At 38.6% G+C, this 18,597-nt stretch overlaps 1 protein-coding gene across 1 annotated transcript in view; it reads right to left on the bottom strand.

The window, feature by feature from the left end:
* The window catches only part of LOC119855632 (potassium voltage-gated channel subfamily KQT member 1-like), a 765,296-nt gene that overhangs the window by 285,004 nt on the left and 461,695 nt on the right, over window positions 1–18,597 (bottom strand). The window contains exon 16 of the mRNA XM_043515017.1: window positions 10,071–10,132. Coding sequence (XP_043370952.1) covers window positions 10,071–10,132 — 62 coding nt within the window. The remainder of the gene's footprint in view (window positions 1–10,070; window positions 10,133–18,597) is intronic.

Here is an 18,597-nt window from a genome sequence, read left to right as displayed (position 1 = left end):
GACTTGTTCAGGGTCACCTAGGAAGGCTGTGGCAAAGCAAGGAATTTGAATCCAGGTTTCTCAAGTCTGAGGTCAGTGGCCTAACCATTGGGCCAGTCTTCCTCACTTTCAGTCCTTACAACAGCATCATTATTCTACGTAAGTGCAATTGAATGTGTGGTAAGATATTAATTGAGAATGACAAAAACAGCTGAGTATGGGTTAAATCACTATGTGCAGGATAATACTTACTGAATATGATTTATTAGGTGTTGCCAAGGGGTCCAATCAAGGATCAGGGCCCTATTGTACTAGGCGCTAGACAACAAATGAAAAGATGCCTAATGTATCCTATGCTACCTCATCCCTTAGTCCTCAGGCTGCTGAATGCTTAACAGACATGTTGAATAACACAGGGAAGACTAGTACCTCCCAACCCACAGTACCTTAAAAATGAGTTCTAACAGAAAAAACCCCACCATGATTATGTTATTTGCCAGTAGAAACAAAATTATATTATTGAGAATATACTGTAATGATTTACTCTCTTTCTGTGTCACCATTTTGTCTCACTTGCATGACTCTAAGTAATGTGTCTCAAAGAGTATTTCAGTGGAGAATACTGGGGACAGTGTTTCTACGTTTCTTCACAACATTTTACCTTTTTGCCTCTCTCCCCCCAGATGCCATAACATGAACATATAAGAACATGGAGATTAATTCTTAAACTCGGTGACCATTCCCACCCAAGGTACCATATACACTTTGGAGTGGACCATCACAGAACTCCTGTTCAAAACTCTTTTTATAAGGTTAAGTAATTTTCTAACATGTACTGCAGAACCATATTTCCTGTACTGTTTGTCACAATGTATCTATGCAGTTACAATTAATAATAATAACATCCATTACAGACATTCAGGGACTAATTCCAAAAATATAAACCCTAAAATGTACTTGCAAAAAAGCATGAATTCAACCGCAAGTACAAATAACTATTAGTTTAATTAAAATGTGGATTTTGCAATTATATTTCTTGCAGATGGTGCAACGAGAGGCCAATGCTTTAAAAATCTGGCCTTCAAATAAATAAGCAAACGCTGCCATTTTAATTACTGATCCTGTAAATGCTCTGTGCAGACAAGCCACATAATTTTGAAAGGAGTTCTATGGGTGGAGCTAGAGCTGTGCAGGAACCACTTTTTTGTTCAGGAAAGAGTTCTGTGATTTCAAAATATCTTCTATTCCACAACAAGGGGTGGAATCAAAATTTCCTGCAAACCAAAATAAATAAAATAAATAAACAAACAAATAAATTCATTTTGGTTCAATCAAAACATTTCTCCTGGACAAAATCAAACATTTCATTCTGATTTCAGCTTTCAAAAAGGGTTTCAAGATGGAAAATTGAAACATATATTCAATTTTTGTTTCAAAATGATTTGTTTAATTTGTGACGTGTTTCCGCTAATCATTTAACTTTTGATGAACTGACACTCTTTCTTATGGAAAAACATTCTTTTGGAACAATTCCAACCAGTTTTAGGAGGAGCATTTGCAGGATGCAAGCCTAAATAATTACGAATTACTTAAAATTAATATTTTTGGAAATAATGTTGTGAGTTAAATTACTTAATAATAATACATAATAATTAGAAACAGTGAAGAATTTTGGGGATTTTTTTTTGAAAATGCCAGTTTATGAAAATTGAAACTGCTCGTGGGACGGGATTAGTTTCAACAAATTTCCAATTTTAAATAAATTTTGAAAGTAAGTTTCAAAATTGTCAAAAGGGGACACTTTAAACATTTTCTGAACCAAAAAAGTGCCACTTTTTAGGCTGAAACAACTTTTCCTTTTAAAATTTAAGTTAATTTATAGTAAAAATATAAAAAAATATAAAAATTTGAAATCTAAATGAGACATTAAAAATTATTTAAACAAAATATTTCAGTTGACCTCCTCTGAATTTTTTTTTCTCTTGGGAGATTTTTGTTTTGCAAAAATGTTCAAGATCTTGACTTTTTCCCTGATTGGAGATGGGAATTTTTTTTGAAACCTCAAAAATTCTCATGGGATGGGAAAATGATTTTCCGCCTGGCTCTAGTAACAATAATAGTATTAAATAAATACCAGCAATGGTGGTGTAGAGCTGCACTGCCCCACTGGAAATCCTGTGTCTCAAGATATGTCTGCACTGGACCTGGAGGTGCAATTTCCCAGTCAAGTAGATACACCTGAGCCAACTTTGATTGAGCTAGTGTGCTAAAAATAGAATCAGAGCTTATGGCCGGAAGGGACCACCAGATCATCTAGTCTGACCTCCTGTATATCACAGGCCACCAACACCACCCAGCACCCGCTCACTAAACCCATGGCAGCGTAGGTGTAGTGGCATAGGTGGTGGGAGGGACTAGTCAACCTGATTGCATGCCTTGGGTTTCAGATGGGAGCACTGAGGTAGCCAGCCAGCCCCTCCCACTACTCATGCTGCCATGTCTGCATAGCTATTTTATCCATGCTATCAGCAAAGTACACCTCTCCAGTTCACGGAGTAGACTTACCCTCTGCTTCTTGGAGATCTCCAGTTGTGCTAGGGGGAGAGCATTCTGCTGCAGTTGTAAGCAGTGCAGCATGCTCCCCCCAAGAGCTAAGTCAGCAGAACTGTCAGACAACAGTAGGGAGCTAGTGTCAGAATTGTGGTTCCAACTACTCCTAATGCACCTTGTACTTGTACATAGGGTTGAAATTCTGGCTGGCTCATATGTGGGCTTCATAAGGGCAGAGTAGGGTTCTTAGTCCATGTTAGGGCTAGTTACAATCTGACCCTTAGCATTTGATTAAAAGTACTTGATTGCTATCACAATCAATTACTACAGACAGTGTGTAGAATGCTAAACGATTATCACTACCACCAGTAGCTTTCATCAGTAATATTATGTTAGCTGTAAGAAATTTGGGCTTTATTTGGGTGTACAGTTGAGCACATTCAGCATAACTGGTAACATACATAGAAGACCATGGCTGGAATGGCAGAGAGTGCTACAAACCAGGATTCGCAAAAAGAAAAGGAGTACTTGTGGCACCTTAGAGACTAACAAATTTATTAGAGCATAAGCTTTCGTGAGCTACAGCTCACTTCATCGGATGCATTTGGTGGAAAAAACAAATGCATCCGATGAAGTGAGCTGTAGCTCACGAAAGCTTATGCTCTAATAAATTTGTTAGTCTCTAAGGTGCCACAAGTACTCCTTTTCTTTTTGCGAATACAGACTAACACGGCTGCTACTCTGAAACCAGGATTGGGACAGAGCCTGAGTTGTTGGGGAGATGGGGGTTCGCTAAGCCTGCATTGTATTTTGCATTATTATATATTTAAAATATCACTTTCAGAAGCATCAAATTTGCTCAACAACTATATTGAAATATGAAGAAATCAAACTTTGTAAAATTTCCCAAGGCTAGTCAGTAGGACAGTAGGCTCTCCGATAGGTTAATCAGTTCAGACCCTTCGATATGGATTAGAATTAGATATCCTAAACCAACTTTGCACAGGAAAGATTCCATTCCCCCAGGGCTCTATTATTTATAAACAGTTCTAAAACCATTTAATTATTTCTATCTTTCACAATATTTATTGTAATTTTGTGCAATTTTGTCAATGACAGTTAATATGGAACATATCTTCTTCAGGTATCTCTCACTGATTTCCACTAAATGTAAGGTACATTTATCTTACTTAGTAGGCATAGCATTTTCAGTTATCAGTTTGATGACCTAAGCAAGTGCATACTGTGTAAGTCCCCATTTTATGCTGCAGGACATCATGAACAAGATTAATAGGTTTTTTGAAGAAAAAAAGGTTCCACTGAAACAATTTCAGCCAAGATAGCAGAAAAGCAATTAAATTATACTGTCTGTCTAATCACAGCAATCTTTGAGACTGCTGTAAATGGGATCAAACTAATTATGCCTGGACCTTAATCAACAAACAATACAACCACAGGGAAACAGACACAATGATTTGCATGCTCATTTATAGGACTCCTAAATTATTTAACATTTGATTTATAATGCTCTAATGTTATTCTGATAAACATTCACAATGTCATACCATTCCCTTCACCCTTCTCTAAAAAAAATAATTGAAACCTGATCCAAATCCGAAGGACAGACTTCCACTGACTTCACTATGCTTTGGATTAGACCCATGATTCTCAAAACTAGCAGTGAAGATTCCATTCCTGTCTAATTTTCAAGATAGAACTCAAAAAGAGCTCATGTGCTTCCTTGTTGATGTTTATTTTGGGGGGAATCTTCATGGAGATGCATAATACTGTGATGTAGAAAGGATACCTCACACTGATCCATAAACAAGGCTCAATAACTGGAACCTCAAGGGAAGGATTTAAGTTTGATTAGTTCAACTGTACACTCTAAAATATTATGTATGTATATTCCTTCCTTTTGCTTGAAAATACTTATCAAAGTAAACTCTTACCTTTGTCCCTACTTTCAAACATTTGTTGTCAGGGTCAGAAATGTTTTACATGCAGCTTGACATTGGTCTCTCTCTAAACTTGTTTATTGGCTAATCTGGGCCAAATTCTTGTTTGTTACCCTATTATAAATATGAAATTTTCAGAATTCAGAAATCCTCTAAAGTCAATACAAAGTTATCTTGGATTTACACTAGTTTAATAAAGGGATATTTATTCCCATAAGTCTTTTGAGGATATAAAAACAGCAAAACTTCCTTAATCAAAAAGTTTCAAACTAACAAAATTCTCTTAAAGGAACTATAGTTAGACTTCATGTCCTACATGGTGTTCAGCAATATCAGAAATCAAATGAATTAAAACACTCAGTTGTTTTAATCCTATGCACAGAATTAATTTTGTCGTGGGTTATATTTTTGCCATGGCCTACTATAGGGGATGGGCAAACAAAGTTTATCAGTGAATGTCTCCGAAACATTTTTGAGCTATCAGAAATAAGGTTAGGCTGCCACAATGATCTCTGCACTAAGTCAATTAGAAAAGCCGGACATTTAAATATTGCTGAGGATCCAGTTTATCAAATCAGCCTGAGTCAGAGCTCAGGTTAAAGTTCTGTCCTTAACCTGTCCCATGGGGTTTAAGTACTACAGCAGTGGAAAACCAATTCACACATACTACCAGGATGCCTGCAATACTTTTGTAGAGTGGAGTGAAAACAGAATTCTGTTCAGCCTTAATACTGAACGCTTGGAGCATCATTCTATCTTTGCTTATATCCTATGCAAACCCAATTAATTGAGTGGGGTTCGATAGGGAGTGAGGGCAGAACTGGGAACCTTGTCTTCTTAGGTTTAAAGAACCTTGTGCCAAATTTACTGTCATTTACATCAGTGTAAATCCAGAATAACTCCATTGAAGTAAACAAGAACAAAATTTGGGCTGATTTCTTTTTCAAATTAGATACTAGTTTAAAACAATAGTCAAATTACTTCATGCTATGAGGACAGTCAATGGATCTACTCTGGATTTACACTGGTGTAAATAAGAGTAGAATTTGGCCCAGGTTAGTGGTATTCTCTTAATACACAGTCACAAAATCTCTCACACTGTCTCCTTGGACCAAATATGGCATATGCTGAGACTATGTATAGACAATATTACTCATTCTCCATTAGAGATCAAACAGCACAATGTGGGTATGTTTAACTGCATTAATTGTGGACACATATACATCATCATCAGCCTAACTGCTTAAGTTATTCTGGTTTCTTTGAAACACCAAAACCAAATAACACATATTACAAATCAGTTGTCTAAAAAGTTTCATCACAAAATGTGAATCAATGTTTAAGCAACAAAGGTGCAAAAAAACAAAAAACCCCACCCCGACTTAACTCCAATTGTCCTTCCCCTCTGAAATCTTAACTTGACAAACTTATTTGGTGGGTTTATTTTTAATGTATTCTTGAACCCTCACAAACAGATTTTTTAATTGACTCGTTGTACACTAATTTTCAGCCTCAATTTTTTTAAACAGCTGAATTATGCCCTTCCTCCCCACCCCACAAATTAAGGGTTTATAATGGAAATGCTGACAGACCTTTAACTATGATGGTGCTTGCAGACGCCACCATGATAAACAATGTGATGATGACTATTTAATGACTCTTGATGTAATTACAGCAGGAGTCAGATTCATTGAACATCAATCTCACTATTGTTATCCAAAAGAAGGATGCCCAGAAACCACTGTTCTCAGAGCCCATCGTTTTCCTCTCAAGTTTAGAATTATTGTTTAAATTGGTAAAGAGAGAGTTTACCATCACAATCCAACCCCCTCATTTGTTTATTTTGGACCATGCTTTTGTTCTGGCTCACATTACTCAGATGAATAAAGCTCAGATGGGTTCAGCTTTACTGCCCTGATTTCTCGGAGCATTTCTGCATTTTTTAAATGCTACCAAATGGTTGTTTTTGGCTCCTACCATTATCACATGTTGTCTGTAAGCATGGAAATAGTTATGGTAATATGGATGTAAATCACAATTGTAAATACCACATAAAGAAGACTGCCATATAATTATAAAAATACCTAATCGATTTCTTTTTCAAAGACAACACAGCTGTCCCTTTTAACCTTCCATTTGCAGATTCTTTTCTCTCCTGTTTTTATTTATAGGATGCTGGGCAGTTTGACACAGTACATCACGATTTTTGCTTTTAATTTTTTTGGGGAAAAAGATATAGTACTCATTTCATCATAAAGAGGCATTAGTTTACAATTTTAAAGAGAATCTAATGCCAACTCTAGAACATCATCTTGGAAATGATCTCCCTTCTAATGCATTTCAAAAGAATCTGTCAATGGTTACATGCTGCAATTTAAAATTAAACCCTGCCATTGAACTAAAGGAAGGGTTGGCCAAATGGCACATATCATTGGGAAAGCAGCCCATTCTTATTCTTGTTCACATCTCTGTGTTATGAAAAAGCACTACAATAGGTTATTATGCTGACCACAACAAAATAAACCTTTTATAATAACCTTTTATATAAACCTTTCTGCTTAGAAGAGCAGGTTGAAAAGTGTTCTGGGTAAACTTATACTACACAATATGCCATGTTAATGAAGGAGTAAAGCCTTACATAGCACTAATGTTGCCAAAAGGGTTTTTACATATTGGCTGGAAACTGCCACCATGTGTTTTATCCCTCTCCCATCAGGCTTTGAGTGTTTAAAACTAAGTTATGCAAGTGTATGTTAATTCTCCTTCACTGTAAACTCACATGCTATTCCATCCTGCACAAACCTGTTCTTATCACGCTTTTATTACTGTAAGATTACTTCAGAAGCACTGACAGTGATTAAACCTGACGTTACAGAAAATGTTGTTCATGTTAAAGAAAAAGAACCCATTGTTTTTTGGCTCTTTGGAAGCTTCTTGCACTGCTGTTACTTATTCACCTTTTGGGGGGTCTTTGTCCTAAATTATGTCCTGTACTTGGCAGGTTGAGAAGCTTAAACCAAAACAGTAAGAAACCTTTAAACTAAAGAGACTAAAGCATTCTCAGCATCAAAAAATACCTTGTTTCTCTCTGAAACATTGGAAACAGACAATTACTACGGTTCTATGTAGAACAACGTACACCCATCTGAATGGATGAATTATGTGTAATCCCCTTTTGCGCATAAAGGTAAAAGCAATCTACTAGAAAATGCTGGTGGGAAAGACCAGTCTGAAGCAGAAACACATTAACTGCTCACCGAGACAAAATTTTAATTGGATAAAAAATAAAAATCCATAGCTGCATTTTTATCAGTCTAAACCAATTAGCCTTTGTCCAAAAGTGTGCCATTTTATCAGATGTGTCACTGGATTGGGAGGCTGCCATGTCTGTCGCGGGTGACTGCATGTTAAAACAATTTCTCTAAGGGGATGGGGTTTATCCCAAAGGTTTCCAAGTTCCAAGGGGAAGGTCATTTTTCATGACCAGCTGGAGCCTCACGTCAGACATGCCCCCACTTCATTTATTCTGCTTAGAGACTGAAGACTGCTTTGCCCTTCCTGACTCCCAATTGTTTCAAATGTGGGTACACAGTACTTACCATAGGGAAAACCATTTAAAACAAGAATTGGTGTGATATGGGAAAACGGTTGAGGGGAAGTAGTTTGACAGCAGGATGTGGTAGTTTCTATTGTCCCATTAAAACAGGGATATCTGGGAAGCCTAACTTTGTTCCTACTATGTAAACATACATATTTTAGCCTTGTGTGCAAAAAAGATGCAAACATACTCACTCATTTTAAAAAAAAGCAAACAAGAAAGGTTTGTCTTTTTTTGCATACCATAGTTACCTTCTTGATATAGGACTGATGTCATGAACAACGAATGAAAGTTAAGTTGTACCGAAAAAGCAAACAATTTAGCTTTCATTGTGGGGAAGACTTCACTGCTTGCCTTTATTTTGTATTTGTAGTTTGTTCTGACCACATAAAGGAAGCTGGAAACACTGCATGCATTTTGCAGGTTCACCTAATAAATTATCTTCATACGTTTTTATTCCCTTCATTGTTCTGGAGAAAATAAATATAGAGATAGAAATCAGCAGTTCCAATACAACATGTGGAAAGTTAAAATGCTATGCTAGAATCAATCAATCAATCACTTAGAAAAGCAGTTAGGCCTTGCCCAAACCCCAGTTGAAACTGAGCTCACAACAACAATATTTAAATCATATTTATATATGATCAATGTTAATATGGCTTTATCATGGATTTTTGAACTAGTTTCGATGCTGTTCCAAGAACCCTGCAAAATAGGCTCCAAAATAAACCCATGCAATAGATGGGCAATACATGCTTATAGTGGGCATTTAAAATGATAATGTAAATCCCTCATTATTTTACCGCCTTGAAACTTTTATGTTGATGCAAAATGGATGAAAATAAAAGCCTTTGGGAAACTGCTAGAATTTGATTTGCTTGCATATGTTTAAGCTACAAGAACAAGGTCTGTAAAGCTGATTATTCAATATAGCAAGTTATTGACTGGGAGAACTTCCCATGGTATTCCATCTGTTACACCATTCTACCTCTTCCAGCCAGCTACCACTGAGAATCTCAAATTAAAATTTCTGAAGCCATTACCAATAAAGCCTTGAGGCTGGACCAGCGGAAGAAGCAGTAATGACACACTGATTTCTCTTCTTCATAACATGGAGGAGTCTGAAGCATACATACTACTAATTTAGTAAAACAATAGCTCTTTCAATGTTTGGAATTATTTCTCACACAAATTGATGGAAGCATCGTCACAGATATCCTTCATATACTATATTTCCAGACCTAGTATATATTGTTTCTTTTGACCCTGAAGTAGACTATCATTAGGACACACCCCATTCAGGTCCAAGAAACTAAAAGTCTAGGTAAATCAGTTATCCAAAATCACAGCATTGTATATTTTCATATTATGATAAAGTTTCTTCGACATTAGGTGGCTAGTGGAATTTCACCTTTGTATCATTTTGACATAATTTTTGTAAGGTGCACTGTGGTTTCTTAAGAAGAGCCAAAGCTTTTCCCCCCTTCACATAATTAAAAAAAGAAGCAACTAAATGAACAACTTGACAGAGATATCCTTGATCACAGACAGGCTTTGTCTCAAATGTTAAAACAAGCTGTAGTGGAGAATGTCTGCTATGATAAATGAGATAAATGAGATATCAACTGTTGCTATTTACAAATAGTGCTGATAATGCCCTCTCTAGTATCTTTAATATACTAATTCTGGTATGACAGACACCTTGTCACTATGCAGTATTTGTCTACCACACTTATGTGACCTACCTTTAACATGAAAGTATTACTACTTGAAATCAAGAATCAAGTTTTCACAGCAGTTAAATGGTTAAAAGTGCTAACAACATAAGCATGTAACTTCATCAAATGCCTTACAAAAATTAGGATATTTTTCTTTATTATGGTGCCCCATAGTTCTAAAGTAAATCATGCAAAGATGTTATCTTGCAGTCCTGTAGATCAGATATCATTAGCCAGGGGAAAAAAAAAAAGCTTTCATACACTTACCTTATCCTCTAACCGGATCAGTCTGGCTCCTACAGTATAGTATCCTTTGTCTACCCCTTTTTCTAAAAGAAAAAAATTGTGACAGTCATTAGACAAAGAATAAGCTGAAACTAAGAAGTATATTTATTTGGATTTAAAGTAAAATAGAAGCTAGTAAAAAGTTAGGGTGATATTGATGACATGAGTGCAACAAGTAATTTTTATTTCATAGACTATATGAGTAAAAGAGGGATTGGGTACACATGTAATATGTGTGTGTACATATATCTCTATGTACCACTTACACAATGTGTGTATATTAACTATAGTCATGCATACTTTTATATAAGAGCACGTATTATGTTTTCACATTTATAAATGTGACAGGCAGTATTATCTAGTGGACAAGACACTCACCTGGGCTCTATTCCCAGCTGACCCAGTTGTATGACACTGGGCAAGTCATTATACCTTTCTTTGTCACCATTTCTCTTCCTACCCTTTTTCCGTCTTGCTTGTGTAGGCCCTGATCTTGAATTGAAGGATTGGTACCTAAAAGTGGAAACTGTTCAAAGCAGGGCCTGTCTCTTTGTTTGTATAGTGTCTAGTGGGGCCACAATTCTTGTTTGGGACCTCTAAGCACTACAGTAACAAATCAGAAATAATAATTGTATTTTGAGCTGCAAAAAATATTCATAATGGGTAAAAATTTCAAAAGCACCTAACACCTATCATGGATCGGCTAGGTATACAGTGGCCACTGGCACATCCCCAGAATACAAGACATCCATGCCCCCGCCTGTGTCAGCTCGTCTCCACCTGCTTCACTTCACATGAAGGCATCTCCCCTGTCTCTATTCCCATCCACATCCCAACCACTGCCCCCGCCCTCCTGCATCCAGTCAATTCCTCTTCCCTCTCCTTTTCAGCAGCCAAAGGCACATCAGTGCTAAATCGATTCTGGACAGGGGCAGTACTCCATGAACTAGGACTATCTGACTTAAAACCAGACAAATATCTTCCCTAGCTAGGTATACTTGGTTTCACTTCAGCTCAGTGAGCTGGACTAGATGGTCTCTTGTGGTCCTTTCCAGCCCTAAATTTCCATGCTTCAATGAGGTGACTTAAGTCTGATATTTTCACCCAATGAACTAAAATGCTTGCTTTCAAATTTATGATTTTTTTTTTCACAAAACAAAAGCAAAATTTTGCAAATTTCTAATGGAAAACATGCACACAAACAGTTTGCTATTAGAAATGTGACCTTTTCACACTCATGTTTACATTCCCTTTTCACACGTTGAGCTGGATTGGTTGCTTGAGGTTTGGCCCAGGAGCCACAATCTATTTGGTTGTAATTGCCTGACTGGCTGCGCCAAAAGGTTAAACAGAAGCTATGTAGACACATTTTTCTTAGTGTGGGTGGCCACAGCAGGGAGCAGCTCTTGTGCATTGTTCTACTATTGTGTGTTTGGGAGGAGGGATACTTATTGGCCGCCCCTCTCCCCTCGAAGAAACGCTGAGTTTTTAGGAGAGCAGTAGCCCTGCCTGGCAGCCTTCTGCAGATACTGGATACGAGAGAAGTTTTATCAAAGAAACCGGGGAGGCAGCTAGCAGGTCACCTATCTTTCCACACAAGTAGACAACACAAATACAGTTGGAGGCATTTTGTGGGCAGAGTGGCCTGGCTGGATCCAGAGACGTGTGCTATTTGGACAATTCATTAGTTTAAGAACTCATAAACCTCTGAAACTTGAATTCTAGGATCCTGGTTTGGCTCATCTCCACCAAAAGTGGAATAATTTGCAGATTTGATAGATACACAGAAGCCTATATATTAAATTGCAAGTATGTAGAATCCTAACATCCCCTAACATGTGTATTAGGACAAATATGCATGTTTTCTAAATCTGCTTCACAGTCCATTGGGGTGTGGTTGAATAGAAGTGGGGAGATCAGAGCTCTCTATCCCAAATCTTAACTTCCTAAGCCATCTCAAGTAGGCAAGACCCTATTTACATTTTAAGCATCTTTACATAGTAAACACTTTTTGGTAGAACTGCACATGATCATCTTCAAAGGCACAAGTCAACAGACTATAGGAAACTTTACACAGCTTTCAGATGAGATGAAATCCAGAGGCAGAGATGCTATGTGCATTTCTAACATTCAGTAGGGAACTCTAGGTTCACAATTTAATCAATGGGTTATATGTAGGACTGGTAAAATGTTTTCCCTCAAAACCTGTTTTTGTATGGAAGAGACTTTTGCTGAAACAGAAAGTTTATGTCAACACCATATTTTGGTGAAAGAGTGCAATTTAATTGAAAGAGTGCAAACAAAATACTGACATTTTTGTGGGTTTTGAGCCCATATTTCCCAGTTTTCACTTGCTGAACCCCCCACAACAATCATTTGGGGGGGGGTTCTGCAAAACTCCCCAAAATCTGAAGAAAACGTTTGATCAAAATTAATTTAAAAAAATGGTTGAAAATTTTCCTGGGAAAAATAATTTCCTAACCAGCTCTAATTACACAATTCATATATGTACAAGCTATCCAAACAAAAACTAAACAAGTTAATAATATTTCTCATTTTAACTACTCCAGTACACTATATAGGAAAGAAAACAAGAAAACAGGAATTGCTTAGACAAACGGTTGGAAAAGAGTGCAGCTATTTTGTGGCATGTGGCATTCCTCTCAAGTGAAGTGAAAGACACGTCATGCAATGCTCAGTCAGCTGTGGCATGGCTTTCACTTTTCTGACATGCATGCTCTGTATCTCACAGAAGGCTGCAATCTTTCCTCCTTCTGGTTAGCCTCCATTTAGTTAGGTATTTCAGCTGTAATTTATAAGTATTGCCCTCTAATAAATGCTGCAGTCTTTTCATAAAAGTAAACTGGGTGTGTAGTCAATCTGAGAAGCCTTGTGGCAGAAGGATGGGCACTAGCTCAAATAACACTGTTCTAATGTATTTCATTTCTATCTTGTTTTTATAGTATTCCTCTACAGTCTTTTCAAAATATAGTATTTCATCCCCCCATTCCTTCTTCTGCATACTAGATTATTTGCCTTTGTAAAGAATAGAAAAAGGTTGGACAGACAACTGTAAATCAGAAACTTCCTAACTTTTGTGTTTTTTACTTTGTAACTTAAGTAACATTCTTTTAATGTAGGGTTGGTTGCTGGGTGTGTGAGGTTTTTTTTTTTGTAATATATGGTAATATATTGGCTAACCCAGATACTAACACTTTACAAACATACAAAAAAGAGACAGGATGTTGAGATCATTATGAAGAAGGGAGTATAATTAAATATAATGGGATGAAATTACATAAGGAAAATTTAAGCTAAATATCAGGAAAGACTTCCTGATGCTAGTCAATATCAGACAGTGGAGTAATCTTCTTAAGAACATGACAGATGCCTATCACTTATTCTATTTAAATTTAGACTAGGTAAAATAATTGTAGATGTAAACTAGGAAGCATATTTACTATCAGATTGATAGAGAATATCTTTTGAGTTATCCAGTTCATCTCTAGACTTTATCATTATTATATAAATTGTTGCCCCTTGATGTGTTCTTCCTCTAGGGTTGCCAGGCATCTGTTTTTTGACTGGAATGCCCAGTCAAAAAGGGACCCTGGCGACTTCAGTCAGCACCGCTGGCTGGGCCATTAAAAGTCCGGTTGGTGGCACAGCAGGGCTAAGGCTTCCTGCCTGCCCTGGCTCTGCGTGGCTTCTGGAAGTGGCAGCATGACTGGCTCCTAGGCATAGGGGCAGCCACGGGGGCTCCGCATGCTGCTCCTGCCCCTGCCCCAAGTGCCGGCTCTGCAGCTCCCATTGGCTGGGAACCATGGCGAATGAGAGCTGCAAGGGCAGCACCTGCAGGCAGTATGCAGAGACCTCTGGCCGCCTGCCCCTAAGCCTAGAAGCCGGACATACTGACCACTTCCAGGAGCCACTTGGAACCAGGGTAGGCAGGGAGCCTGCCTTAGCCCTGCTACGCTGCTGACTGGGAGCCACCTGAGGTAAGTGCCGCCTGGCTGGAGCCTGCGTCCCGAACTTCCTCCCACACCCTAGCCTCCTGCCCCAGATGAGAACACCCCCCCCACACTCCTAAATCCCTCCCAGAGCCCACACCCCAACCCTCTGTCCAAGCCCAGAGCCCCCTCCTGCATCCCAAACACCTCACCCCCAGCCCCACCCCAGAGCCTACACTCCAGCTGGAGCCCGCACCCCCTACCCAAACTCTGAGCCCCCTCCTTCAGCCCCAGTCTGGAGCCCGCTTCTGCACCCCAAACCCCTCATCTCCACCCCACCGCAGAGCCCTCACCTCCAGCCAAAGCACCCCTTCTTGCACCCCAAACCCTCTCACACCCCAGCCCCCTATACCCCCTACCCCAGTCCAAAGCCCACTCCTGCACCCTGAATCCCTCATTTCTGGCCTCACCCCAGAGCCTGTACTCCCAGCCAGAGCCCTCACCCCCCTCCTGCACCCCAACCCCCTGCCCAGCCCAATGAAAGTGAGTGAGATTGAGGGAGAGTGAGTGATGGAGGGAGGGAGGATGGAGTGAGCGGGGAACAAGGCCTCAGAGAAGGGGCAGGGCAGGAGTAGGACCTGGGAAGGGGGCAGGGCAGGGGCAGGGCAAGGGTGTTCGGTTTTGTGCAATTAGAAAGTTGGCAACCCTAAATTCATCCCCCCACACACATACAATACTTGTTTAAAAAACAATATAAGCTAACATTTCCAGAAGTGTTCGCTAACCTGGGGTACCACCTGTTTTTAGTGCACAATTTGAGACACCTTGTTCTTTATTTTCAGAGGTGCAGACTCCTACTGATGAAAACCAGGAACAAGAAATCTCAAGTTGGTCACCCCAAAATGGAATTGATAAAATCATTGAAACACTTATGAAACATTTTCTTCAAGGGAATTGTGAATGTCACATCTAAAATGCGGAAGAGAAAAAGAAGAAGTGAAATGGGAGATTACTTTTTTTAGTTTACTATTTACTAAAGTACTATACCATATCACATCAGAACATAATGTACAAGAATGTTAAAAATATGTTTGTTTCTTTTATTAGTGAGAAAAAATATTTATGGGTAGTAACTCAGTACATGAGTTCCTGCCAAATTGCCTGAAAATGATTTGAGCTGGAAGTGATCTGCTGCATTTTCACAGGATAAGCTACTGGCCTCAATTTTTAGCACACCACAAATATTGCTTTATAAATTATGAAGTTGTTAGAGATTTTTTCAAATCTATTTTGAAGTATTTTTCTAAAGGTAGAAAAGGGAGAATTTGAGCTGTGTGACCTGTGGAGTAGCCCAGACTGCAAAAGGCACCTCAAAATCTCAGGAATATATATCAAGCCCAGCACACTACTGTGGGTCACTAGGAGTGAAATGGACTAAAAGAAGACACCACACTGTTCTGTCTTCTTTAAAGCAATTAAAAGTCCAGGCAGGTAGACTGCTGTACCTGTAAAGAATTATTCTTTTACATCTGGGATCTCTAAAATAATAGATAAGAAAATTATCTAGGGCTTAGTGATTAGATCATTTTGGTCATAATTTAAATAATCTTGACCCCTTCTTCAACTGAGATGGAGAACAGAAGTACATTGGATTTCGTTACATAGCTGTGTTGTATTTCTGCACCTTCTCCAGAATGTGCGGATGCCAGTATTTGGCCACGAAGTCATAACAATATTTATAAAATAACTATGGGAGTAATTTAATATGAAATACTGTAAGTATCCTTAGTAATTATTTAAAGGTGGTGAAATTTGACCCTGTGTGGAGGGCCAAGCTAAGTGGTGAATAGGCTCCCATCTAGCTTTGAAAATGGGACTTACGTGGTGCATAGTCGTCATTTCTGCAAGGGAACTAACTTCACCCAGAAGTGAAAAACAGATTCAGAGGCAAGATGGAGAACAGCCTGTATCTATATAAAATGATGTCTGCTTAGAGGGCATTTTTTCTCTCCTGGCAGATTTCTTTTTGATCCCACCTTCCTCATCTTTATCAGGGATGGGGTAAAACAGTACTTAAAGAAATACTGACTCCCATATCCCACATATTAACCCATTTTAAAAGCCAAATTGATCTGAACACATTTATTAAGCTTCTGAAAGATTCTTCTTCCCCACTTCCAGTTTCTAGCTGGAAACAGAATGACACAAAATAAGAAACTCCTGCTAAGTCCACCCAAAAGCAGGAAGAAGTGCTAAAAATCTCACAAGAAAGCCTGTTTCTGGTGAGATTTCCAGTTGTGTTGCACACACATAGGCAGTTCTGATAAGGCACCAATTTTTGGAAATTTATTTGAACCCAAACACTGAATCTTTTGTGGCATTATTCTTCACCTGTGCTCCTGAATGGCCATGGGGATTCTCTGAAGTTGCATTCAAAACCACTGAACTTCATTAGGTGCAGAAGGTGGCTTGTTACTATTTTACATTTTACTATTTGTACCATCTCATAGGTGTTTGTTTTGCTTAGTAAATATTATTGACTCTCCAATTTCATTTTGAAAATGGGACTTAGGCACTTTTCAAAATTTGACCATTAATTATCCAGGTGACTGAGCATTATCTTTGACAAAATATATTCTTTGGCTTCTTAAAATTTCCAGTCTTTAATGAATTTTGAGTGAAAATGGCCAATAATTACTTCTAATTAACGGGTTTCAGAGTAGCAGCCGTGTTAGTCTGTATTCGCAAAAAGAAAAGGAGTACTTGTGGCACCTTAGAGACTAACAAGTTTATTAGAGCATAAGCTTTCGTGAGCTACAGCTCACTTCATCGGATGCATTTGGTGGAAAAAACAGAGGAGAGATTTATATACACATCTCTCCTCTGTTTTTTCCACCAAATGCATCCGATGAAGTGAGCTGTAGCTCACGAAAGCTTATGCTCTAATAAATTTGTTAGTCTCTAAGGTGCCACAAGTACTCCTTTTCTTTTTTCTAATTAACGCAAACTATTGCTATCATGTATCTGTAATATCTTGTCCATGTTTATGTCATTCACTTGTGAAAGCTGATCTAAAACTAGATCTATAGTAAGTATCACACTATGTGTAGTGTTGTCAGTATTGACAACAGAGATTCAAAAGATGTCTGATCTGAAGCTCACTGAGGTCAATCGAAACATTTCCATTGACTTCAATGGGCTTTAGATCAGACCTTAAGATTCTTTGAATAAAGCTGGTAATAAACCACAAAAAAGTCATTGGAAAGGTAATATTCTTTTTGTATTTTTCTTTTCAATACTTTGATTTTCCCTGAATTTTTATTTCTCTTTTCTTTGACAGCTATGAATGCAAAAATCCAACAGACTAGAGAATACACCCATATTGCTGACGAGGGAGATTCTCAGCAATGTCTTTGCATGAGAAGAATGCACTGTTTGAAAATTCCTTTTTAATGCAAGACTGGCCAGCCATGCCTACGAAAATTCAGGGTTCTCAGCTGTCCAGAGGGGATGGGAAAGTGCAAGTGTCACTGTCAGAAAGGGGCCAAGCTACAAACATTTAGCTGAATCCACCTGAACGTTGTTGAATAAAATAGGATTGAAATCAAAACCACTCCTGGTTTTAGTTTTGCAAAATTAAAGTCACCTAGCACCCAAAATGAGGTGGGTGAAATCTGGAACTATTTATCGGGACCTACCCATCATTCTTGAACTTAGGAAGGGGGTCAGATAAAAGAAGATATAGATCAGATCATTTCTGCTCTTTGTCTTGCAAACCCATAATGAGACAATTAGGTTTTGTGACCTTAAGAACCATCTCCAGTTTCCTTCCTCTCCAGTCGATATTCATGATGCTGCCAGTTCCCCTGTGGGTGCTGTCATATCAGCCTGCAAGTGGCATAAACTTTGTAGAGCTGGCAGGCTATGGCGAGTGGCATCATTCTTGGCAGCATCACTTTTGAAAGATGGTTACTTCTGGAAAAGTTGTCTCAGTGCAGCTGTTCAACACTAAGGCTGTTCCAAGAACCGATTAGCAGAGGAAGTTGTTTAAGTGATGGGCCTGCAATGTTCTTGTCTGGAACAGCAAGCATCACTTCCATAAAATGTCGCCAGGAGCCCTGGTGATCCTAAGTCTGCTCTCAAATAAGGCTGTGCATCATAATCATGTCTGAAGATGGACTAACCAGAATTTTTCTTTCTATTACTGAATATTTGCGTAAACTAAGAAGTTCTCCAAAGACAAATAAAATATGAATGCAAAATGAAGGGCAAGATTTTTCATGACAAAAAATTGTAGCAGACCCTAGTTTGAATTGGAATTCCCTCACTGCTCCCCACCCTCCAGGATGGGGCTTTCAGACCATGTCACTAGCATAAGGTCTCACTGCCAAACCTGAGGGCTCCTGGTAGTCCAGTGATACCTTATAGACCCCGCTCTTCCCCTGAAAAATCTTTGCTTCTAATGTAGTATCTGCATGTGAGCTGCTGGAATGGAGCTGATTACAGCTCCCAGACAGCCACTGGGGCAGGTTTGGCCCGAAATGGCTTTATTTCAACAC

The sequence above is a fragment of the Dermochelys coriacea genome, chromosome 1, assembly GCF_009764565.3.
Source record: "Dermochelys coriacea isolate rDerCor1 chromosome 1, rDerCor1.pri.v4, whole genome shotgun sequence".
NCBI lineage: Eukaryota > Metazoa > Chordata > Testudines > Dermochelyidae > Dermochelys > Dermochelys coriacea.
Note: the sequence above shows the minus strand (reverse complement) of the source record. Positions and strands in the feature narration are given on the sequence as shown.